This window comes from Lycium barbarum, chromosome 10 (genome assembly GCF_019175385.1).
Source record: "Lycium barbarum isolate Lr01 chromosome 10, ASM1917538v2, whole genome shotgun sequence".
Taxonomy (NCBI): Eukaryota; Viridiplantae; Streptophyta; class Magnoliopsida; order Solanales; family Solanaceae; genus Lycium; species Lycium barbarum.
The window spans coordinates 18,037,914-18,062,219 of record NC_083346.1 but is presented as its reverse complement, the minus strand read 5'-3'; the positions used below and the strand labels follow the sequence as shown (position 1 = coordinate 18,062,219).

At 34.8% G+C, this 24,306-nt stretch overlaps 2 protein-coding genes across 6 annotated transcripts; one reads left to right on the top strand and one right to left on the bottom strand.

The window, feature by feature from the left end:
* On the bottom strand, window positions 1-10,103 carry LOC132615369 (F-box protein At3g54460). 5 transcript variants are annotated; one of them, XM_060329970.1, is made up of 10 exons: window positions 9,571-9,694; window positions 7,923-8,076; window positions 3,925-6,507; window positions 3,617-3,830; window positions 3,220-3,507; window positions 3,077-3,136; window positions 2,831-2,961; window positions 2,409-2,523; window positions 2,046-2,194; window positions 1-387 (listed from the first exon to the last, which is right to left on the bottom strand). In XM_060329970.1, exons 2-9 carry the CDS (start codon window positions 7,964-7,966, stop codon window positions 2,048-2,050), a joined length of 3,582 nt encoding a protein of 1,193 aa, XP_060185953.1. In that variant the 5' UTR covers window positions 7,967-8,076; window positions 9,571-9,694; the 3' UTR covers window positions 1-387; window positions 2,046-2,047. The 5 variants fall into 5 exon arrangements, 4 of the variants coding, with proteins under 4 accessions (XP_060185953.1, XP_060185951.1, XP_060185950.1 ...); XM_060329968.1 differs by lacking the exon at window positions 7,923-8,076 and having other exon boundaries at window positions 1-420; window positions 9,571-10,102; XM_060329967.1 differs by lacking the exon at window positions 7,923-8,076 and having other exon boundaries at window positions 9,571-10,101.
* A 1,006-nt stretch (window positions 10,104-11,109) lies between these two features.
* On the top strand, window positions 11,110-14,246 carry LOC132614795 (uncharacterized). Its single transcript, XM_060329340.1, has 4 exons — window positions 11,110-11,697; window positions 12,093-12,994; window positions 13,147-13,302; window positions 13,389-14,246. The coding sequence occupies exons 2-4, from the start codon at window positions 12,401-12,403 to the stop codon at window positions 13,674-13,676; spliced, it is 1,038 nt and encodes a 345-aa protein (XP_060185323.1). The 5' UTR covers window positions 11,110-11,697; window positions 12,093-12,400; the 3' UTR covers window positions 13,677-14,246.
* Window positions 14,247-24,306: the final 10,060 nt, after the last annotated feature.

Below are 24,306 nucleotides of genomic sequence, written 5' to 3'. Positions count from 1 at the left end.
TTCAGTGAAAATGATTAATTTCTATTTCGAAGCGGCCACTACAACTGTATTTTCTAAGGAGAGATTCAAAAAAGAAAAGAATAAATTAGTAGGATATACAAAACTAGAGGAATTTTCTGACCATAAGATTACATGTACAAATATCAACTACCAATTCTAACCCGGACTTCGAAGATCATCAGGTCGCCACATTCGCATGCCTGAATTCTACAACGCCGGTAGAATAAAAATATATCCCACTGGTGGCCAATAATCAAGAGTGACCAATTATCTGGATGGGGGACACTAGCATATATAGTCTCGGCACAAATCTGTAAGACAGATCAGATTAGTCATTCATTGCGGAGACCCTCCAGTGCCAGTTTATCAAAACATGGAATCGTCCACCTGTTGCCATAAATCAGATCAGCAACCAACTACCTGGAAAATATGGATACGAGGTAGTGCTATATGAACCTGTCGATAGCTAAATAACAATTAAAACAGGTTAACCTCATGTGGACCTTTTATTTCCCCTTGTTTTACCTTTCTCCTATCTTAAGTCAAAAGCACAACAAAATCATGCAAAATCCACGCAACCAATAGCAAGTACTGATGTAGGAAATCAACCTCTGGTAGGGAAAACAAAGGTGTTGCTTAAAAGGCAAAAACGGTGACAAGATGGAATAATCTAACGAGGGAACCATGACTTCTCTTGGACAACTATTAAATTCACATGAGAAACCTAGCCGTACTTTTGTTTCTCTTAAACCTTAACACCAGGACGATTTATACGGATTACTATTCTCGAAATAAGGAAATAAATAATGTCAGTGATGTAGAATGGTACTGTTTTCTTGTGGGAAACAAAATTTTAAGAGATTCTTTTTCGATAAAGTAATGGTACAAAATTTTAAGAGGAAGAGATAAATGTACCTATAATTTTTATTTTTTTTATCAAGTATAAAAGTACCTAACGTTACACAAACACACGCATATGGACTACATGAAGTGTAACCAAAGGCTGAATCTGCCATAAATTGAATAGGCTTCTCAGAACATCAGGTGACTAACCCTGAATTGGATTGTAACAGCAGCAAAACAACTTCTACTCAAGAAATACATCACATTCTAACTGGTTGGCAACTTGGGCTTCATCTCGATGAAGTACAATCAAGGAAAAGTGGACTATCTCCTAAACAAGAGAACCCTCATTTTGTTCAAGCAGCTCAAACTAGTAGGGGAAATCTAAATCCTCTATATCTGTTCAGCAGGCTGATTTCATCTCAATAATCAACAACTTGTTCAAGAGAAACAAATAAAAGACACTCTTTTTTTAATACAACAAACTGCAGTTCTCGAGAACTACAGATTCTTTAAATCTAAAAAACCAATTAGTATCACTTATATGGATTCTCTTTTTTAATTTAATTATCAATAATCAGCTATATGGGTTCTCTACTTCCATGGTGTTTGTTCTCAGCTAAATCTTGCATGGATTATAAGAAATTACAAGTTTCTTTGGACGACTTTTCTCCATATGAGTTTAGGTCTATCTTGTCTCATTTAATTCTTCAATCAGCATAGTATTATACTACAACAACATACCCAGTTGAATCCCACAGTGTGGGGTCTGGGGAGGATTAAGTGTACACAGACCTTACCTCCACCTTGGAATGTAGGGAAGCTGTTTCCGAAAGACACCCCGGCTCAAAAGAAAACAAGGGATGTATTTGGAGTCTTACATAAGACATGACCAAACCATCTCAAGCAACATTCTGTCATTGTAACCTCTACGTGCGCTACTTGCGCCCGTGCAAAATATGGAGGTAATAACATAAAGAATGGTAATAGGGTCATAAATATCAATCTCCCTTTGGTCTGAAATGTATACGCCACGACTGCTAGCTCCAAGAAGCCACAGAATTTTCTAAAAGAAGAAAATTTTCAGAGCACGAAAGCTAATTATGTAATAGCAGCAGGAAAAAAAAAACATAATGCATGCACAGACAAAAGAAGTATAGTTACTTGAACTTGGAATTATTCATATGGTTATATTTCTGTACCTTCATGCCTTGGAACTTGTCCGAACAAAGTTAAGGTGAGCGAGATAATTGCTTTCAGCGAAATCATGTAACGTGCGTGGTGCTCGTGCCCCATCATGACCCAGTTTACCACATTCTTCCTTCAACAACCTCCTACCTTCATCAGCCTCCTGCAAAAGTTATACCAAAACTGTAAATTTAAGTTGGGTAATATTTGGGGAAATTTCACTTAATAACCACCCTAAATGTTGATCAAAGTAAGAAAATGGAACTTGCAATAAATAAACAAAGAAATCAGGATGATATCCTTTTTGGCGGATGAAATTAATGCAGATCACTGGTCAAAGGATTAATCCAAATAACATTCATTAGAGACAGAAATACCTGTAAGAACTTCAACATTTGTTCCTCAATTGTGCCACTCATCGCCAGTGTTTCCACGAGAATAGGACGCGTAGCACCCATACGATGAGCACGACTGATCACCTGTTCCTCCATACTGATAAGTATCACGAAAGTCAAATAAAGTCTAAGAGAAATGGCTTGCAGTCAGCAGCTTATTACTTATTCATTCGTGGGGGGAGGGAATATAACATATTCAAAGTTTTAGAGCATTTTTCACTGTCTGGAGTTTTTTTTCCCCAAAATCATTATGTTTCCAGTTTATTACTCGCTTGTCTTTGGACAGGTTAAAATTCTGAAACTCTATAACCATGGGCTTCTTCCAAAGGCATCACGTGGAAACAAACATGAAGCCTATATTCATAAGGTGTGCATAATCAGAGCAGGCTTAATATATCTATTACCTTTTGTCCCATATTGGTTCCATTAAATAGACGTGTGTCACAAAGCTCAGATCAAGACCTAAAGCTGCGCTTCCATCCATTAATAGAGCCATGCAATCAACATCATGCTGAAATGTTGCCAGTGCTTTCACCTGAATCATGCAAGTACAACTAAACAAACCGGAAAAACCATAGCGATGGAGCGACCATCCTAAGAAATTCGTTAGAAAGATGATCATAAAAATCAGAATGGTTAAACAGCAATACCTTGCTGATGGAAGGCATTGGACTATACAAACTGGCAAAACTGATACCAGCAACAGCTAACTACCAAGAGAACACGGAGTAATCAGACCATCACATAATAATAAAAATATTAAACAGAAATGCTCAAAATGAAGTAAAGTTACCTGCTGTTCAATTACATGTATGTGCTCCAGAAACTGAGAAAATATGATAACTTTCTGCGGAATTATACTGCATAAATTATTTGATGGCCCAACCAAATACTGTTGGGATGAAAACGTGCTGATATTGCTTATCCCAGTGCAGGCATGAGATCCACTACGAGTCTCAACAACTCTGTCCTCGTTGGAGGTAATAATCATCCTATTAGCTTCCTGTATTTCCTTCAACCTATCAACAAGGTAAGCAACTTTACTGCTAGATGTTGATTGCCAATCGGGATTCCAATCATCCTTCAGAAGAATAAAGATAACATTAGGAAGTAGTTTGTTATGGGATAACAAAAAATGAACTATAAACTAGGCCTTGTCTAATATGTATCTCCTTAAGGATTAGACCAACCTGTTTATAAGATGGTTGCAACTCAATCAGATCCTTTGGAACAGGCCACTTTGGATTAGGATTTTCAGGACGGGCCAGTGTTTCAGGACTTTGCATCTCGTACAAGTTGCCACAGCCAGGAATTGTACACTTCTCGCTATCTAAAGAAACACAGTCGAGGCATAATAGATGTTTACAAGGTGTAATCACTGGTAGACGGCACCATGCTTTGCACCTACATAAATTATTTTAGAAAACAAAGTCAAAATCATGATGCATTTTGTCTAACAAAGTCATTTCCACGTATGATCTCAGAGGCTATGACTAACCTCATGCAATTTCCACCAAATAAAAGGAGATATTTTATCAGAGCATACTCCTCTGAAGTGGTATCCAGACCATCCTCAACCAAAATATCCATAGTATCTTGAATATCATCACCTGCCTCTGTCACTCTGACATGTCCTGCTACACAGCACGAAAGTCTTACATTTCTGATGGTAGTACTTCTGAATTTCCATTGTTTAGGGTTAAGTAAACTCTCAACATGAGAAGGATCATTCCAGTCTGCCATTAGTATGTTCCTCCGTACGGTTTCTACTAATTCATTGTAACTCGTTGCATGTTCTTCAGTGAAATTTAAGAGTGTTACTTTCTTGATGCAAGGGGGAATATTCTGCAAATCCTTTTTCCTGGCACTGATCATGCACCTGTGAAGTAACTGTAGCAAACGTGACCGGCCCTCTTCCATCTCCGCTTCGAATGGCCTAAGAATACCAGCTTCCCAGACTTTGTGGTTCTGTCCATAAGCTTCATCATGGAGGAACTTAAGCAAGGGTTGTAGATGTGAAAGCTGGCTGCTAGGGGTGTTTGGAGTTGGTGTTCCAGTTAATAACCAACGATTAGTAGACCGCAATGAAACAGCCATTTGAAGTTTGTTGGTCAAACTTAGACTTGAACCCAGGGTGTGACCTTCATCTAATATAATTCTCAGCCAATGAACTTGCATCAAGACACTTCTCTTTTTGGGGCTCCACTCAGCACTCAGGCGACTGAATGTAGTTATAACTACGTCATAATCCCAAGCAAGACTATGTGCAGAGGGCCTTTTATAATCAGCCCAGACAAAAACTCTCAACTGCCCTTGTCTTACATGCCTCTCAATTTGACCTCTCCAATGATCAACTAGATTTGAAGGGACAACAACTAATGTAGCCCGAGACAAATACAATCTAAATGAATCCAGAGGTTTACATAGAGCTACTCTTAGGGCATCCAAATCAAAGACCAGGTTCACAAGACCTCTAGGATAGTACCACTTAGTTGTACCCTTTTCAGTCCTCTTGACAAGACCAAAGGCTTGAAATATTTTATGAGAGGAATGAGGAACTCCTACGGAAGTCTGTACAATAGGTTGCACCAACCCAATTGTTTCCATTTCTAACAGCTTCTGTGGTGACAGCTTAGCTAACCAAATTAGAGCCTTCTTTGCTTCAGAATCCATAATTGAATAATCATCCTTCAGCACACTGGTAAAAAATGATATATTTTCTTCCAGTCCCCCAGGAGTTCCTTTACTATGAAATCCTGGAAGGCAAGTGATCTGCTGCTTATGATCCCAAGAGTCTTCTGCAACACTACAACTCTGATATAACGAATCAGTATTCATACTGCAGAACCATGCAGAAGTAGTATCTGCTGCACCGGTTTCTGCAAGCCTCCTCCATTTGTGACAAGCATCACACTGGATCCAAGTATCCTTGAGAACATAGTTCTCTGCAGAAGGCTCAGAGAACCTCTTACTACAGCGAGACAATTTATGTGAATAACCAGATTTCTCATATGCCGAGCTTCTTTGTTGGTTGTTGGAAGTAAGCTTTCTTTTTTTCGAGTTTTTCCTAGCATTTCTCTCTTCAGTCCCTTCATATGCATACATAAGATCTCTTTTTATCTGGCTATAGCTACTGGTACATCTCACAGAATACCTTGTTGGAGTGGAGTGCGTGACTGTAGGTGAACTGATTTCTGCAGTTGCTATATGATCAGCTGAACCAACAACCATGGATCCAATTGATGTGGAGAAGTTGTTCAAGCTTTTTGTTGGGGTTAGTTTATCTAAAGATAATCGTCCCCTTCGGCCATTGTGTCCAGTAGCTCTACTAGCTAATAAAACACCAGAACTGATTGTATCTTCGCTGCAAAGCTCATAATAACCACACCTCTGATCAGCATTATGCATACACCACATGACTTGTGCACCATCTGGTGGCTCTGCCAGTGTTCCCTGAGTCTTGAGAATGAGAGAAAGAGCAGTAATAGTTTTACCCAAGCCAGGCTCATCACAGAACATTCCCCCATGAAAATCCTTGATTGTAGGAGCCTGCCCTGTGGCTATCTGACCAGAAACAGCATTTATATAAAAAGCAAATCCATCTTCAGTGACAAAATCCATGTACAGTGGGTGCTGTAGTAATTCAACATTGCGCTCACGCTGCAACATCCAGTCAACTGCAGCCTGCTGATGAGCAAACAATTTAAGTTTCATACATGGCATGATTGATGCAGCAAGAGATCTTAAATGACGACATGTTGCAGAAACCCTGAGAAGATCAACAGGTGAAAGTGAAGAAAGAATATTGATCAAAATATCATCTGTTATCACCCAAATACCCGATTTACTAGTATCAAGGGGATTCACTCTTAGAAAATCAGGATTTCCCCTCTTTGATACACTTGGTAAGCTCTTAAAAATTTCATGGAGCTCAAAGAGCTTTTTCTTGGAGGGGTCAGGTGCACTGCAGTGCAGTTTGCAGCCTACAACATGACAGTCAGACAGATTCCAAATACTAAAATCCTTTTCAACACCAAGCTTAGCAGACTGAAGCATAGAACTCCTAGCCTCCCAGTCACAACTGTAAAGAAATATTTGGAACATTCATTAGAATCAGCTGCATTAAATATGTACGAGATAAATCAGCATTAGCTGCATAGGCAATTACATGCAAATTTCTAAAGATCCAATTCAACAAGAAATGCTATATACCACTGTTGAAAGATTCAAGAACTGCAAATAATATAATTTATTTCAACTGCAAATTCAGCAGCCCAAAACTCAATAGAAGAGAAAATCCAAAACCATCTCCTCTGTAATTGCACATTGAAGTCACAACTACTAACAACTAAAACAAAGCAAAGATGCAAAGGAAGTTTTTTGCCTCTTCATTTTGTCAGAATAATTATCACCCAAAACGAGAAGGGAAAGAAAAAGAAGAAAAGCTTTTTATCACCTAATATACACTATCAATCTATAACCCGTATTCCAATAAAAATGATTGCTTTATCGAGTCAATAGTATCTCTAAACGTTAGATGCATCACTGTTTAATCATTACTAACATGATCCTATCAGTAGCTTGACTAGCAAGAGAGCTGGCCAGGTCCTTCCACTATACTAACAACTTTCTAACAATTGACAAAAGTGTATAACCAGGATAAATTACTAACCTCAATTACACAATTTTTTGGCAGATCCAATGTTATCAAAAGCGAAAAGCGCAAAAAAGCTCTAAGGTTAGCTGGGGCTTTAAGCGCAAAGCGCAAATAAAGTGTGGGCTTTAGTGAAAAAAGCTCAATGGCGCAAAATTACAAATATATGTATGTTTAGTCCAAGACTTATAATGGTAAGCATGAATAACAAATATATGGACAAAGAAATTGTAAAAACATCACGACAAAGTGAAATATCAATCATCTAGTGTCACCTCTTCAAGAGAGGCTCAATGGCAAGGAAAAGTATGTCTTGGAGACTTGATGACGACACCGAAGCGCACATAAAGCTAGGCGAAGCGCTCAACATGTTTTGAGCCTCGCTTCAGGGCTTAAGCGGGCCTTTAACAGCACTGGGCAGATCATGCCTTGGCACCAAGATTAATAGTCCACTAAGGGGTTGTTTGGTTGGAAACTAGTTATCCTGGGATAACTTATCCCGGGATTAGTTATCCCGGGATTAGTTATTCCACCCTCCCACAGGAATAAAATAACAGTACAATCCTAGGATTAGTTATACCACCATTTTATCCTAACCAAACATGGGATAAATTCATCTCAAATATAATCCCGGGATTATTTATGCTTATCCCTTGTACTAAACGAGCCTTCAGTTCATAAAATAATATATTTTAAAATAACATATAGGTTATAAATAAATTAATTATATCCCGGCATATCAAAAGTATATACCCAATTAGAAAGCCTTTATAAAATATGAACCCAACCTCCCCCAAACCAAAAAACAAAACCCTTTTTGCATGATGGTGGTGAGAAAGCACCTAATATTTTTGCCTCTTGTTGAGATTTGAACTTGAGACCTCATGATTCTCCTCTCGCTTCACTCACCACCCTTGGATGTCCCAATCTTGCTTATACTTGAATTCTCACACCAGTGCCACCACTACAGGTTGGTGCACTAGCTAATTTCACGGGCTTATGTCGGTTAAAAGAAAAACATAGAATAATCATAATCTAATTATGTAAAACCCATATCATCTCAATATATAAATATGATGGATTCCGTGTTTTCTTAGCTTGCACGCACCTAGACTAATCCGCTAAGTGGTCCCATTGTGGGGTCAGCATAGAGAATGCTCGAGTAATTAATGATGATAACTACACTATGAAAATTAATTAATAGACTTTCATGGCCCCACAATAACAATTACAGTGGTTAACTGCATTATTATTGACTTTAATTTTTTTTTAACTCATTTTTTTGGGTGTTGACTTGACACGGAGTTTAAGAAATTAAAGGACTTTTGAAATTTGTGGTCTTAAATTAAAGATATGTAGAATGTATACTAAAATGTCCTTTAATCTTGTGGTCTTAAACATGTCATGCGGAAATTTCGAATTAACGAGTTGCCAAAAAAGGGAAGAGACATTCTTTTTTTAAATGGACTAAAAAGGAAAGTGAGACAACAAATTAAAAAATAGGGTCAATCGGTTTCAATTTGTTTGTGTTACTTTCCTTTTTAGCCCGATTAGAAAAATGCCCCTTTCCTTTGTTTACAACTTTTAATTGTAACTTTTCACATGACATGTTTAAAACCACAAGATTAAAGGGCATTTTGATACATTATACAAATCTTTAGATCAAGGCCAAAAGATTCAAAAGTTTTATTTATTTTCTTAAACTCCGTCACAAGTGAGGACCATACAAACAAATTGAAACAGAGGGAGTAACACTTACAAATATACCCCTCAACTTTACAATTTAGAGCAGATATACCCTTGTTAAAAAAGTGGCGCATATATACCCCTACTTTGACAAATGATGCAAATATACTGCTATTACACAAACGGTGCAAATATACCTTTTAGCTGACAAACTCTGTTTTTTTTTAAAAAAAAAAATCATTAAGCTTTGCCATGTGACTTTAAAAAAAATAAGTACGTCCTTTTTTTTAGTAAACTTATTTTTTTAAAGACACCAGGCAATTTTTTTCTAATGGGTTGTCTTGTTTTTTTAAAACAAATATATCCTTGGCTTTAAAAAAAAAAATAAGTCTAGCCATTTTTTTAAACGAGCTAAATCCGACCCACAAAAAATATTAACACGTGGGTTTTAGAAAATAATAAATCTACTAAAAAATTGGATAGACTTTTTTTTAATGGCTACGTGACATTTTTTTAATCAAAAAACAAGCTAAATGATTTTTTCTTTTTAAAATCTAACAAAGGGTATATTTGCACTATTTGTGTAACGCCAGGTATGTATGCACCACTTTTTAAAAAAAAAAATCTGTCAAGGGGTACTTTTGTAACATTTGTGTAACGGCAGGGTATATAGGCACCACTTTTCTATAAAGAGGGGTATATCTGGTCTAAATTGCAAAGTTGAAGGGTATATTTGCACCTTTTCCCATCGAAAAAATATGCAAAATAGTTGATGATATGAAATGATGGCAAGGATATACACACCTGACATGCCGAAAAAGTGCAGCAGCAGCATTACCAGACTTAGGAAACTGCCAACCAGACCACAAAGCTATAGGCAAATACACATCCACCATAACAACAACCCTAACTTCCTCTTCATCATCATCATCATCACCTCCACGTGTCACAACCTCAACAACCCTAGCTACAATCTTCAAACACTTTTGCCTTACTAACTTATGTAACTGTTGCACCACACTTAAACGACCACTCCTCTTCTTCTTCTTCGTTAAAACGACAGCGTTTTGACCCTCAATGGGGGACAATACGACGTTGTCGTTTGAGATGAAGTGGACATTATTACAAGTGTCTCCAGCAATGTAGCATTGGGAATTTAAAGGGAGAGTGTAGTGCGATGGAGATGAAATTTTAAGGGATGTAAGGAAATAACCGCAGAGTTTGTGATCTGAAATTGAATTTTTTTCAAACTCCATTGATTAAATTTGAAGCTAAGAATTCATGGAGAAGTTAGGGTTTTTTAGGGGATCACAAATTCTTTTAAGTGACACAAAGTACCAACCGCTGTTTCTCGTGCGCCCCAGGTTTTTTTTTTTTTTTTAATAAATAAAGAAAAAAGAATACCTAACCAAAACCAAATCAAAACTTGATTAATCACATATTCTTTTTAATCACAATTCATATTTGGATTTGAGAAATGTTTTAAATAAGTATACAAAATATTAAAATTCAGCCTGTAAAACTAATTATACTTTTTAAAGATAATCAATACCTTTTTGAATAATTAAACGAATCCAGAAGGTCGGTAAAGAAAATTAAAACGACGTTTTTTTAAAAAAAATCATGCTAAACACTAATAAAAACATGACTTTTGTCTAAAACTTGTTATTCTCTAAATATTGTCTGGTATGATGGATAATGAAAAATAGTTTTAGGATAAGAATTTAGTAATATCTTGTTTGGTTATTAATCCTGAAATAAGTTATCATATGATTAAACATAGTATTAAGATAAGTTGTCTCTGGCCCAATTTCGGGATAAAATAATGAAAATGACAAAAATAACTCTGAGGTCTCTCAAACCATTTTTTCTACTAAATAAGGTGGAGAGTATTTTGTAAATAAATATTTTTTTCTTAAAAATTATGCAATACATATTACTTTTAATACAACAAACCGAATAATTAACAAAATTAATATCAGAATAACTAATCATAACATAAATAATTTCAATATAACTAATCTCAACATAACTAATCCAACATAACTAATGCAACATAAATAATCCCATAATAATTTTTCTTCAAACCAAGCTATCCCTAAGTACTAAACCGAAGGAGAAAATTTGGCTGAGAGACTCATTCAAGTACTCAATTAACAAAATGGCCTTCTATTATTTATTCAATTCAAAATATATCAAAATAAATCAGAAAAGACACTTAATGAATAATTGAATTATAATTAAAATATTAAAAAAGTTAGGGACCTATTTGTAAATAAATTAAATATATATTTCAATCCCTCTGCTATCAACGTACATCCCACCATTTTGCTTTAGTAACATTAGAGATTTCAACTGTTCTTTTTGAATCTGTTTGAATATTTAGATTGCTGTAGTAGAGTAAGCCAAACTACCCCAGGAAATTCACAGTAAATTATATTGTCGATTATAGGGACAGGACAAGATATTGGGAATTACCATCTTGATGCGGTGTATTTCCGACTGGAAGGTCTTGGAGCAAGCAAATCCCTTATACAATTCAAATCTGCTATGCCTCTCTCCATTGCAACGCCACATTAAAAAAAAAATGTTATGTCCATTGAAGGCAATTCTCTCTTTCTCCTCTCTTCTTGCTAAAGACAGATTGCTTATTCAATTTACTCATCTTTTGAACTCTCTTTTTGAGTATTCTTCTTGAATTTCTAAATTGTAAGTTTTCTACTCTCCCTTAACTCTAGCATCAATCTTATTTTGTAAAGAAAAACATTGTAGTAATAGATATGCAATTAAAGTTTATATGAAGTTATAGTTAAAGTAATTGCTTTTTCTTTATGGGTGTTGTTTCTTGATCATAACTTTTACTTGTTCTTTGAAGAATTCATGGTGCGAGTCGTTCCTAAAAATGTTGGCCGTGAGCTAAAGGAGAATCAGGTGCACCTTCATTTTTTAGCTTTTCAACTTAAATTTCTCATATCAGTGAGAAAGGAATCACAACTTTTATAAATTAAGTGACAGATAATAAATCGATCCGACCAAGTAAAAATCTGTCACAATTTATGTGACCAATTATTAATTGGTCTACTCAATCAACCATCGATCTGCTTTATAAAATCATCCAAAAGGCTAAAATATTTTGTTTACCAAATCAGGCGATTGATAGTACATTAATCTGAACAATCTAAAAATCAAGCTGATTTTCTAAATATATAATAGACCGACTAATAGTTGGTCGGATCGATTTACAATCAGTCCTTTAAAATATTGACACCAATCTTTAGTTTTCGTTATTTGTCTAATTGATATTACATTTGTTACAATATCTTCAGGAACATGATATATCTAGCGAGGGGGTGAGTCTTCTAAAACCGTTAGTGATGGGGATAATGCTTCTAAAACAGTTAGTGATGGGAATGAGTCTTCTGAGACATCTTGTAATGGGGATAAATCTGCTGAGGAGAATGATATATTATTGATACCAGAACGTGAAACCTCAGTAGACCTCTCCCAATATAGTTTGCGTAAGGAATTGGAGGACGGGGATCACTTTGATGGACTTGTGAGAATTTTATCAAGGTGGGATGTTGTTAAAATTATACAATATTACTTGGAGAAGGAAAAAGTGTACAACCAATTTATGAATAGTTGTTTTGGCTGCTTATTAAAAGTGAACCTAGAGAATTGGAACAAAAATTTTTGTGGCCAAATCGTACACTATCTTCTACAACGACGTGTTGTAAGCTTAAAGAAAAAGGAGGTTTGGTTCATAATTGATGGTAAGCCAATTCGATTTGGTATGAAGGAGTTTGCTATGATTACCGGACTGAATTGTGGAAAAATTCCCACTGGTAAGGCTTTATATGATGAAGGGAAGGCAAAAGATTTTTTAGATCTAGTGTTGAACAAAAAGAGTAGTCTAACGGGAAATGATTTAAAGGAAATATTAAAGAGTGACAGATTTGATGCGCAAACAAAGTTGAAGATCGCTATGGTGTGGTTTGTTGAGTCTTTTTTATGGGCTGGTGATCAAAAGCGAACTGTTGATATAAAGAATATGAAAATGGTGACAAACTTGGATTACTTTAATGCATATCCTTGGGGTAGGCGTTCTTTTGAGATGACAATTGAGTTCATTCTAAATGTCAACTTAAAGAAAAAGTCTGCAGAATGGAAGGAAAATAATTTCACATCTAAAGGTTATAGCTTGCAAGGATTCCCTTGGGCTTTTATGGTAAGCTTAAATAATTTTATGGTGAGATAGATATTGAATTGGTCATGACAGATTATGTATCGATCTGAAATTTAATTGGTCATGACAAGTTATGTATCGATCTGAAATTTATATACGAATATTATTTAGTACTTTTTTTGTTTTCAATATAGGTGTGGGCTTTCGAAGCAATTCCTATACTAGGAGAGGCTTTTGGACAGCCATTGATAGAATCTCCCTTGCCACTTCCAAGATTGCTCCGATGGTACGATAAAAAGAAGACACCCCCAGATTATAAAACAGTGTTATTAACAATGCAAAATAAAGAGGTGAATACTTAAGTTTGTTTGGTGCAATATTTCATTTTAGAAGTTTTTATTATTGTAGTTTTATTTAACAATTTATTTTCTTATAGGTTGTGGTGCATCCTACTTTGGTTCCTACTAATGTTGAGTCAAAAAAATCATATTTGATTAATTGGGAGGATTTGAAAGATGAGGTGGATGAGAATATAGATCGGTTGACAAAAGTAGTTAGTGGTGCGACACGATTAGTTAACTCTTCTTTCGAAAGGCATGAGATTCCGGTAGCTATGGATCACGACGGACGTGAAACTGATATTAGAAGACAACCATCAAAGGGAGTTACTGAAAATATTAATTTGAGTGATTCACCAGACAAACTTTCTCAACTTATTGAATAATGTGCAAATATGTTTAATGAGATGAAGGATATGAACAAGAAGTTGAATGAAAGAATGGATGGTCTCGATGCTAAAGTAGACCACTTGAGTGGTATAGTAGGTGGTTTGCATGTCCAGGAAGAAAAATTAAGCCAAAAAAAGTATGATGATGAAAATTTTCAGGTGGGTGATGAACAACCAGATATGTTGGAAAAGAAGGTAATTGGTGAGCTTGAAGAGGAAGGAAGCAACATGGTTGATAAAGATGAAGCTACCAAATTTGCGGGAGTATGTACTACAAGGGCGAAACGAACAAGGAAAACTAACCCAAAATATGATTCCCCTTTTGCAACAGATCTCAGACAAAAGAAAATTCGGGAGACTTCGAAGAATATGAAGACTTATAAAAGGAGAAAGATCGGCGGTGATAGTTAGTAATTCTGTTAGGATGTTTTTTGGATCTGTCGGACAGAGTATGGATCAATCTGTTTAATTAAAATTTGTCTTGGATTGTATTTAAGTTTAAAAAGTTAGCGTATTTATATTATGCCACTTTTGTTCTCACTGATGGAAATATTCGACTTATTTTAATTTCATTAATAATTTTGCAGTGTAGATTTTCTATCATCATTTATTTCATTTATAGTCATTGACAAATTTATGAAATGTCCGACAGATACATGATCTGTCTGTTAGATGTGATATCGGATATTTGTTTTCTTACTTGTACGTCCAAGTTATGCTTTAGTTTGTAATATTGTTCCTTTCTTTTCACAAAAAAAGAGAATGTAACATCAAATTTTCTTTCGTATAAATGCTGATAAATTGAGCATCTGTCCGACAGATACATGATCTGTCTGTTACAGCAGATGCTTTGGTCCAACAGATGTGGTATCGATCGCTCTTTATCGTCTTATTCCTTATTAGTTTTATGTTGATATTTCGTATTGACTTGAGAGTTGATGAATAAGGAGTAAAACTAATGAAAAATTCAAAAAATACTTAGCATGATCGTTCGAGTTGAAACAATAAGAGGATTTACAAGAAGACTGACTATTTGTTTTTGTGAAGGCACCATCTGGTGCATATAGAGTTCCGATATTTGTTTTCTTACTTGTACGTCCAAGTTAAGCTTTGGTTTGTAATATTGTTCCTTTCTTTTTCACAAAAAAAAAAGAATGTAACATCAAATTTTCTCTCGTATAAATGCTGATAAATTGAGCATCTGTCCGACAGATACATGATCTGTCTGTTACAGCAGATGCTTTGGTCCGACAGATGTGGTATCGATCGCTTTTTATCGTCTTATTCCTTATTAGTTTTATGTTGATATTTCGTATTGACTTGAGAGTTGATGAATAAGGAATAAAACTAATGAAAAATTCAAAAAATACTTAGCATGATCGTTCGAGTTGAAACAATAAGAGGATTTACAAGAAGACTGACTATTTGTTTTTGTGAAGGCACCATCTGGTGCATATAGAGTTTCGATATTTGTTTTCTTACTTGTACATCCAAGTTAAGCTTTGGTTTGTAATATTGTTCCTTTCTTTTTCACAAAAAAAGAGAATGTAACATCAAATTTTCTCTCGTATAAATGCTGATAAATTGAGCATTTGTCCGACAGATACATGATCTGTCTGTTACAGCAGATGCTTTGGTCCGACAGATGTGGTATCGATCGCTCTTTATCGTCTTATTCCTTATTAGTTTTATGTTGATATTTCGTATTGACTTGAGAGTTGATGAATAAGGAGTAAAACTAATGAAAAATTCAAAAAATACTTAGCATGATCGTTCGAGTTGAAACAATAAGAGGATTTACAAGAAGACTGACTATTTGTTTTTGTGAAGGCACCATCTGGTGCATATAGAGTTCCGATATTTGTTTTCTTACTTGTACGTCCAAGTTAAGCTTTGGTTTGTAATATTGTTCCTTTCTTTTTCACAAAAAAAGAGAATGTAACATCAAATTTTCTCTCGTATAAATGTTGATAAATTGAGCATCTGTCCGACAGATACATGATCTGTCTGTTACAGCAGATGCTTTGGTCCGACAGATGTGGTATCGATCGCTCTTTATCGTCTTATTCCTTATTAGTTTTATGTTGATATTTCGTATTGACTTGAGAGTTGATGAATAAGGAGTAAAACTAATGAAAAATTCAAAAAATACTAAGCATGATCGTTCGAGTTGAAAAAATAAGAGGATTTACAAGAAGACTGACTATTTGTTTTTGTGAAGGCACCATCTGGTGCATATAGAGTTCCGATATTTGTTTTCTTACTTGTACGTCCAAGTTAAGCTTTGGTTTGTAATATTGTTCCTTTCTTTTTCACAAAAAAAGAGAATGTAAGATCAAATTTTCTCTCGTATAAATGCTGATAAATTGAGCATCTGTCCGACAGATACATGATCTGTCTGTTACAGCAGATGCTTTGGTCCGACAGATGTGGTATCGATCGCTCTTTATCGTCTTATTCCTTATTAGTTTTATGTTGATATTTCGTATTGACTTGAGAGTTGATGAATAAGGAGTAAAACTAATGAAAAATTCAAAAAATACTTAGCATGATCGTTCGAGTTGAAACAATAAGAGGATTTACAAGAAGACTGACTATTTGTTTTTGTGAAGGCACCATCTGGTGCATATAGAGTTCCGATATTTGTTTTCTTACTTGTACGTCCAAGTTAAGCTTTGGTTTGTAATATTGTTCCTTTCTTTTTCACAAAAAAAGAGAATGTAACATCAAATTTTCTCTCGTATAAATGCTGATAAATTGAGCATCTGTCCGACAGATACATGATCTGTCTGTTACAGCAGATGCTTTGGTCCGACAGATGTGGTATCGATCGCTCTTTATCGTCTTATTCCTTATTAGTTTTATGTTGATATTTCGTATTGACTTGAGAGTTGATGAATAAGGAATAAAACTAATGAAAAATTCAAAAAATACTTAGCATGATCGTTCGAGTTGAAACAATAAGAGGATTTACAAGAAGACTGACTATTTGTTTTTGTGAAGGCACCATCTGGTGCATATAGAGTTCCGATATTTGTTTTCTTACTTGTACGTCCAAGTTAAGCTTTGGTTTGTAATATTGTTCCTTTCTTTTTCACAAAAAAAGAGAATGTAACATCAAATTTTCTCTCGTATAAATGCTGATAAATTGAGCATCTGTCCGACAGATACATGATCTGTCTGTTACAGCAGATGCTTTGGTCCGACAGATGTGGTATCGATCGCTCTTTATCGTCTTATTCCTTATTAGTTTTATGTTGATATTTCGTATTGACTTGAGAGTTGATGAATAAGGAGTAAAACTAATGAAAAATTCAAAAAATACTTAGCATGATCGTTCGAGTTGAAACAATAAGAGGATTTACAAGAAGACTGACTATTTGTTTTTGTGAAGGCACTATCTGGTGCATATAGAGTTCCGATATTTGTTTTCTTACTTGTACGTCCAAGTTAAGCTTTGGTTTGTAATATTGTTCCTTTCTTTTTCACAAAAAAAAAAAGAATGTAACATCAAATTTTCTCTCGTATAAATGTTGATAAATTGAGCATCTGTCCGACAGATACATGATCTGTCTGTTACAGCAGATGCTTTGGTCCGACAGATGTGGTATCGATCGCTCTTTATCGTCTTATTCCTTATTAGTTTTATGTTGATATTTCGTATTGACTTGAGAGTTGATGAATAAGGAGTAAAACTAATAAAAAATTCAAAAAATACTTAGCATGATCGTTCGAGTTGAAAAAATAAGAGGATTTACAAGAAGACTGACTATTTGTTTTTGTGAAGGCACCATCTGGTGCATATAGAGTTCCGATATTTGTTTTCTTACTTGTACGTCCAAGTTAAGCTTTGGTTTGTAATATTGTTCCTTTCTTTTTCACAAAAAAAAAAGAATGTAACATCAAATTTTCTCTCGTATAAATGCTGATAAATTGAGCATCTGTCCGACAGATACATGATCTGTCTGTTACAGCAGATGCTTTGGTCCGACAGATGTGGTATCGATCGCTCTTTATCGTCTTATTCCTTATTAGTTTTATGTTGATATTTCGTATTGACTTGAGAGTTGATGAATAAGGAGTAAAACTAATGAAAAATTCAAAAAATACTTAGCATGATCGTTCGAGTTGAAACAATAAGAGGATTTACAAGAAGACTGACTATTTGTTTTTGTGAAGGCACCATCTGGTGCATATAGAGTTCCGATATTTGTTTTCTTACTTGTATGTCCAAGTTAAGCTTTGGTTTGTAATATTGTTCCTTTCTTTTTCACAAAAAAAAAGAATGTAACATCAAATTTTCTCTCGTATAAATGCTGATAAATTGAGCATCTGTCCGACAGATACATGATCTGTCTGTTACAGCAGATGCTTTGGTCCGACAGATGTGGTATCGATCGCTCTTTATCGTCTTATTCCTTATTAGTTTTATGTTGATATTTCGTATTGACTTGAGAGTTGATGAATAAGGAGTAAAACTAATGAAAAATTCAAAAAATACTTAGCATGATCATTCGAGTTGAAACAATAAGAGGATTTACAAGAAGACTGACTATTTGTTTTTGTGAAGGCACCATCTGGTGCATATAGAGTTCCGATATTTGTTTTCTTACTTGTACGTCCAAGTTAAGCTTTGGTTTGTAATATTGTTCCGTTCTTTTTCACAAAAAAAGAGAATGTAACATCAAATTTTCTCTCGTATAAATGCTGATAAATTGAGCATCTGTCCGACAGATACATGATCTGTCTGTTACAGCAGATGCTTTGGTCCGACAGATGTGGTATCGATCGCTCTTTATCGTCTTATTCCTTATTAGTTTTATGTTGATATTTCGTATTGACTTGAGAGTTGATTAATAAGGAGTAAAACTAATGAAAAATTCAAAAAATACTTAGCATGATCGTTCGAGTTGAAACAATAAGAGGATTTACAAGAAGACTGACTATTTGTTTTTGTGAAGGCACCATCTGGTGCATATAGAGTTCCGATATTTGTTTTCTTACTTGTACGTCCAAGTTAAGCTTTGGTTTGTAATATTGTTCCTTTCTTTTTCACAAAAAAAGAGAATGTAACATCAAATTTTCTCTCGTATAAATGCTGATAAATTGAGAATCTGTCCGACAGATACATGATCTGCCTGTTACAGCAGATGCTTTGGTCCGACAGATGTGGTATCGATCGGTCTTTATCGTCTTATTCCTTATTAGTTTTATGGCCTTCCAGCATGTGCAGTAACTAACATCACATCCCAACTCTATACTCACAATGTTCATTATTTCCTTCGGTATAGGACATTTTCCTTCTCTAAACCTCTCTTTGATAAATTCTGCAATAACGCTGGCAGAAGCATGCCTATGTCTACCAGATATAGATCTCAAGTCACAAGAGTGATTAGGCTCATATTTTGTGATACGGAAGGCATTTGAGCTAATATACTTAACAACCCGAACCCTCCACTTGCAGCTTTTTTCAACACATGCAACACTTAACAATGATTTGTTAGACTTCTTTGTAGCAAACTCGAAACCCTTTCTGATTGCGACAAGTTTCAGTTTGTTCACTACGACTTCTTTGTTCAGAAATCTATATCCTTTATGAAAACCCGAGCCATCAAAAAAAATATAGCTATGATGTGTTCCAATCATTGCATCCTCTAATTGTTCAGGCAACTGAACATCATCATCTTCGCTATCCAGTGGAACCTCTTTCTCAACTTGGCAAGGGAGAACGTCTTCTATTATATGCTTATTAGCTTCCATAAATTTCTCAACTTGGCAAGGGAGAACATCTTCTATTATACCCTCATTAGTTTCCATAAATTTATCCACTTCACAAGGGAGAACATCTTCTATTACATGCTCATTAGTTTCAATAAAAGTATTTGTCTCTCCTCCCCCATGAAAATCATCATTGTGCGTGCAGACATTTTCATTCTCAAATTGCTGGTTGTTCAAACCACAGCCGCTTTCCAAAAAAATTTCAATCAAGGAAACCCGTAACATTGGCCTGCCACCTTCACCATTTATATCATTCAAATAAATTTGGACATCTTCATCATTCTTTAGTTCAACTGGCGGTGCTTTGTCCCTTGAAAAAGCACCTGCATCAGTCATATACTTGACACAAACAGGATCATGTCCGCAACTCAATTCACCTCTTCTAATGATAGTTTCCATGAATTTATCAAAGGTAACATCACTGCTCACAAGCATTGTTCGAACTGTATCATTTTGAGAATTCCATCTCCACGATTTCTTGTCATCTACCCACTTTCCAAAATAATCAACAAGTAAGACAACTCCTGTCATGATTTTGTACCTACCTACAATAAATAATGTAACGTTATTAGAAACTAGTAAAATGAAACATTATTGCAAACATGGAAATAAAAAATAAAAAAATCTATAATGAATCTGTCGGACTAATTACTATGATCGGTCAGCTATTGAATAACATAGAGGACTGATATATAATTGGTCAGATCGATGGTCAATCGGTCCATTGCAGACCAGATTCCATTTGCATAATAAATTTACAAATATATAAAATTCATTTGTGTACCTTCAAACTGAGGTCTTGATACAATGTTTTAACAGAAGCCCAGGCTAATGCTACTCCAAAACAGTCTTTAATCGGATTTAAATTGAGCTTGACTATTTCTTTAAAACTTTAACACCATCTTTCTCCAAATATAGCTTGTTGAAACCAACTTCACCAAAAAGAGAAGAGTTTTAGGACCTCAATAACACACAATCATATGCATAGAGGGTAGATTGAGAGTGGAAGAAGAACAATAGAAGAAAGAAGAAAAAAAGACGTTGAAAGAGATTTTGGAGGGTTTTTCTTGTTTTTGTTTTTTCTTGTTGATTTTGGACCAATTTGTAGTTCATAAAAAAATGGGTACTAATCTGACATAATAATTAAAATCTAAATCACAACTAAATTAGAGTTTCTTACGAGAAAATTTGGCTGAGAGACTCATTCAAGTCCTCAATTAACAAAATGGCCTGCTATTATTTATTCAATTCAAAATATATCAGGTGTACCTTCATTTTTTAGCTTTTCAACTTAAATTTCTCATATCAGTGAGAAAGGAATCACATCTTTTATAAATTAAGTGACAGATAATAAATCGATCCGACCAAGTAAAAATTTGTCACAATTTACGTGACCAATTATTAATTGGTCCACTCAATCAACCATCGGTCTGCTTTATAAAATCATCCAAAAGGCTAAAATATTTTGTTTACCAAATCAGGCGGTTGATAGTACATAATCTGAACAATCTAAAATCAAGCTGATTTTCTAAATATATAATAGACCGACTAATAGTTGGTCGGATTGATTTACAATCTATCCTTTAAAATATTGACACCAATCTTTAGTTTTCGTTATTTGTCTAATTGATATTACATTTGTTACAATATCTTCAGGAACATGATATATATAGCGAGGGGGATGAGTTTTCTAAAACCGTTAGTGATGGGGATAATGCTTCTAAAACAGTTAGTGATGGGAATGAGTCTTCTGAGACATCTTGTAATGGGGATAAATCTGCTGAGGAGAATGATATATTATTGATACTAGAACGTGAAACCTCAGTAGACCTCTCCCAATATAGTTTGCGTAAGGAATTGGAGGACGGGGATCACTTTGATGGACTTGTGAGCATTTTATCAAGGTGGGATGTTGTTAAAATTATACAATATTACTTGGAGAAGGAAAAAGTGTACAACCAATTTATGAATAGTTGTTTTGGCTGCTTATTAAAAGTGAACCTAGAGAATTGGAACAAAAATTTTTGTGGCCAAATCGTACACTATCTTCTACAACGACGTGTTGTAAGCTTAAAGAAAAAGGAGGTTTGGTTCATAATTGATGGTAAGGAAAACTAACCCAAAATATGATTCCCCTTTTGCAACAGATCTCAGACAAAAGAAAATCCGGGAGGCTTCGAAGAATATGAAGACTTATAAAAGGAGAAAGATCGGCGGTGATAGTTAGTAATTCTGTTAGGATGTTTTTTGGATCTGTCGGACAGAGTATGGATCAATCTGTTTAATTAAAATTTGTCTTGAATTGTATTTAGGTTTAAAAAGTTAGCGTATTTATATTATGCCACTTTTGTTTTCACTGATGGAAATATTCGACTTATTTTAATTTCATTAATAATTTTGCAGTGTAGATTTTCTATCATCATTTATTTCATTTATAGTCATTGACAAATTTTGTGAAGGCACCATCTGGTGCATATAGAGTTCCGATATTTGTTTTCTTACTTGTACGTCCAAGTTAAGATTTAGTTTGTAATATTGTTCCTTTCTTTTTCACAAAAAAAGAGAATGTAACATCAAATTTTCTCTCGTATAAATGCTGATAAATTGAGCATCTGTCCGACAGATACCTGATCGGTCTGTTACAGTAGATGCTTTGGTCCGACAGATGTGGTATCGATCGCTCTTTATCGTCTTATTTCTTATTAGTTTTATGTTGATATTTCGTATTGACTTGAGAGTTGATGAATAAGGAGTAAAACTAATGAAAAATTCAAAAAATACTTAGCATGATCGTTCGAGTTGAAACAATAAGAGGATTTACAAGAAGACTGACTATTTGTTTTTGTGAAGGCACCATCTGGTGCATATAGAGTTCCGATATTTGTTTTCTTATTTGTACGTCCAAGTTAAGCTTTAGTTTGTAATATTGTTCCTTTCTTTTTCACAAAAAAACAGAATGTAACATCAAATTTTCTCTCGTATAAATGCTGATAAATTGAGCATCTGTCCGACAGATACATGATCTGTCTGTTACAGCAGATGCTTTGGTCCGACAGATGTGGTATCGATCGCTCTTTATCGTCTTATTTTCCTTATTAGTTTTATGTTGATATTTCGTATTGACTTGAGAGTTGATGAATAAGGAGTAAAACTAATGAAAAATTCCAAAAATACTTAGCATGATCGTTCGAGTTGAAACAATAAGAGGATTTACAAGAAGACTGACTATTTATTTTTGTGAAGGCACCATCTGGTGCATATAGAGTTCCGACATTTGTTTTCTTACTTGTACGTCCAAGTTAAGATTTAGTTTGTAATATTGTTCCTTTCTTTTTCACAAAAAAAGAGAATGTAACATCAAATTTTCTCTCGTATAAATGCTGATAAATTGAGCATCTGTCCGACAGATACATGATCTGTCTGTTATAGCAGATGCTTTGGTCCGACAGATGTGGTATCGATCGCTCTTTATCGTCTTATTCCTTATTAGTTTTATGTTGATATTTCGTATTGACTTGAGAGTTGATGAATAAGGAGTAAAACTAATGAAAAAGTCAAAAAAAATACTTAGCATGATCGTTCGAGTTGAAACAATAAGAGGACTTACAAGAAGACTGACTATTTGTTTTTGTGAAGGCACCATCTGGTGCATATGGAGTTCCGATATTTGTTTTCTTACTTGTACGTCCAAGTTAAGCTTTGGTTTGTAATATTGTTCCTTTCTTTTTCACAAAAAAAGAGAATGTAACATCAAATTTTCTCTCGTATAAATGCTGATAAATTGAGCATCTGTCCGACAGATACATGATCTGTCTGTTACAGCAGATGCTTTGGTCCGACAGATGTGGTATCGATCGCTCTTTATCGTCTTATTCCTTATTAGTTTTATGTTGATATTTCGTATTGACTTGAGAGTTGATGAATAAGGAGTAAAACTAATGAAAAATTCAAAAAATACTTAGCATGATCGTTCGAGTTGAAACAATAAGAGGATTTACAAGAAGACTGACTATTTGTTTTTGTGAAGGCACCATCTGGTGCATATAGAGTTCCGATATTTGTTTTCTTACTTGTACGTCCAAGTTAAGCTTTGGTTTGTAATATTGTTCCTTTCTTTTTCACAAAAAAAGAGAATGTAACATCAAATTTTCTCTCGTATAAATGCTGATAAATTGAGCATCTGTCCGACAGATACATGATATGTCTGTTACAACAGATGCTTTGGTCCGACAGATGTGGTATCGATCGCTCTTTATCGTCTTATTCCTTATTAGTTTTATGTTGATATTTCGTATTGACTTGAGAGTTGATGAATAAGGAGTAAAACTAATGAAAAATTCAAAAAATACTTAGTATGATCGTTCGAGTATGTTCACTGACAAATTGTTGATTTATCCGACAGATACATGATCTGTGCGAGTTAAAACAATAAGGAATAAGAAAATTTAACACTTGTAGTCTTAAATTACAATAAGAGAATTTAACACTTGTAGTCTTAAATTACAATAAGAAAATTTAACACTAACTGCATATTTAGAGTTCAAGTACGTTTATCGGGACAAGTAGTCTTCTTGTGGCCGACTTGCTTGCAGAGAGAACATTTGTTTCGCTTTTTTAACACCTTCACCAACTGTTGGGATCCTTTTCTTACGTTTCCGGCCTTTCACACGCTTCCAAAAAAATTTCAATCAAGGAAACCCGTAACATTGGCCTGCCACCTTCACCATTTATATCATTCAAATAAATTTAGACATCTTCATCATTCTTTAGTTCAACTGGCGGTGCTTTGTCCCTCGAAAAAGCACCTGTATTAGTCATATACTTGACACAAACAGGATCATGTCCGCAA

Excerpts from the sequence above, each read along its gene's own strand:
- LOC132614795 (XM_060329340.1), top strand. The coding sequence starts at position 12,401 with ATGAATAGTTGTTTTGGCTGCTTATTAAAAGTGAACCTAGAGAATTGG. Across the intron at positions 12,995-13,146 it reads GATTCCCTTGGGCTTTTATG|GTGTGGGCTTTCGAAGCAAT; the intron begins GTAAGCTTAAAT and ends TTTTCAATATAG. Across the intron at positions 13,303-13,388 it reads TAACAATGCAAAATAAAGAG|GTTGTGGTGCATCCTACTTT; the intron begins GTGAATACTTAA and ends ATTTTCTTATAG.
- LOC132615369 (XM_060329968.1), bottom strand. The coding sequence starts at position 10,022 with ATGGAGTTTGAAAAAAATTCAATTTCAGATCACAAACTCTGCGGTTAT. Across the intron at positions 3,508-3,616 it reads TGCAACCATCTTATAAACAG|GATGATTGGAATCCCGATTG; the intron begins GTTGGTCTAATC and ends ATTCTTCTGAAG. Across the intron at positions 2,962-3,076 it reads CAATGCCTTCCATCAGCAAG|GTGAAAGCACTGGCAACATT; the intron begins GTATTGCTGTTT and ends TGCATGATTCAG.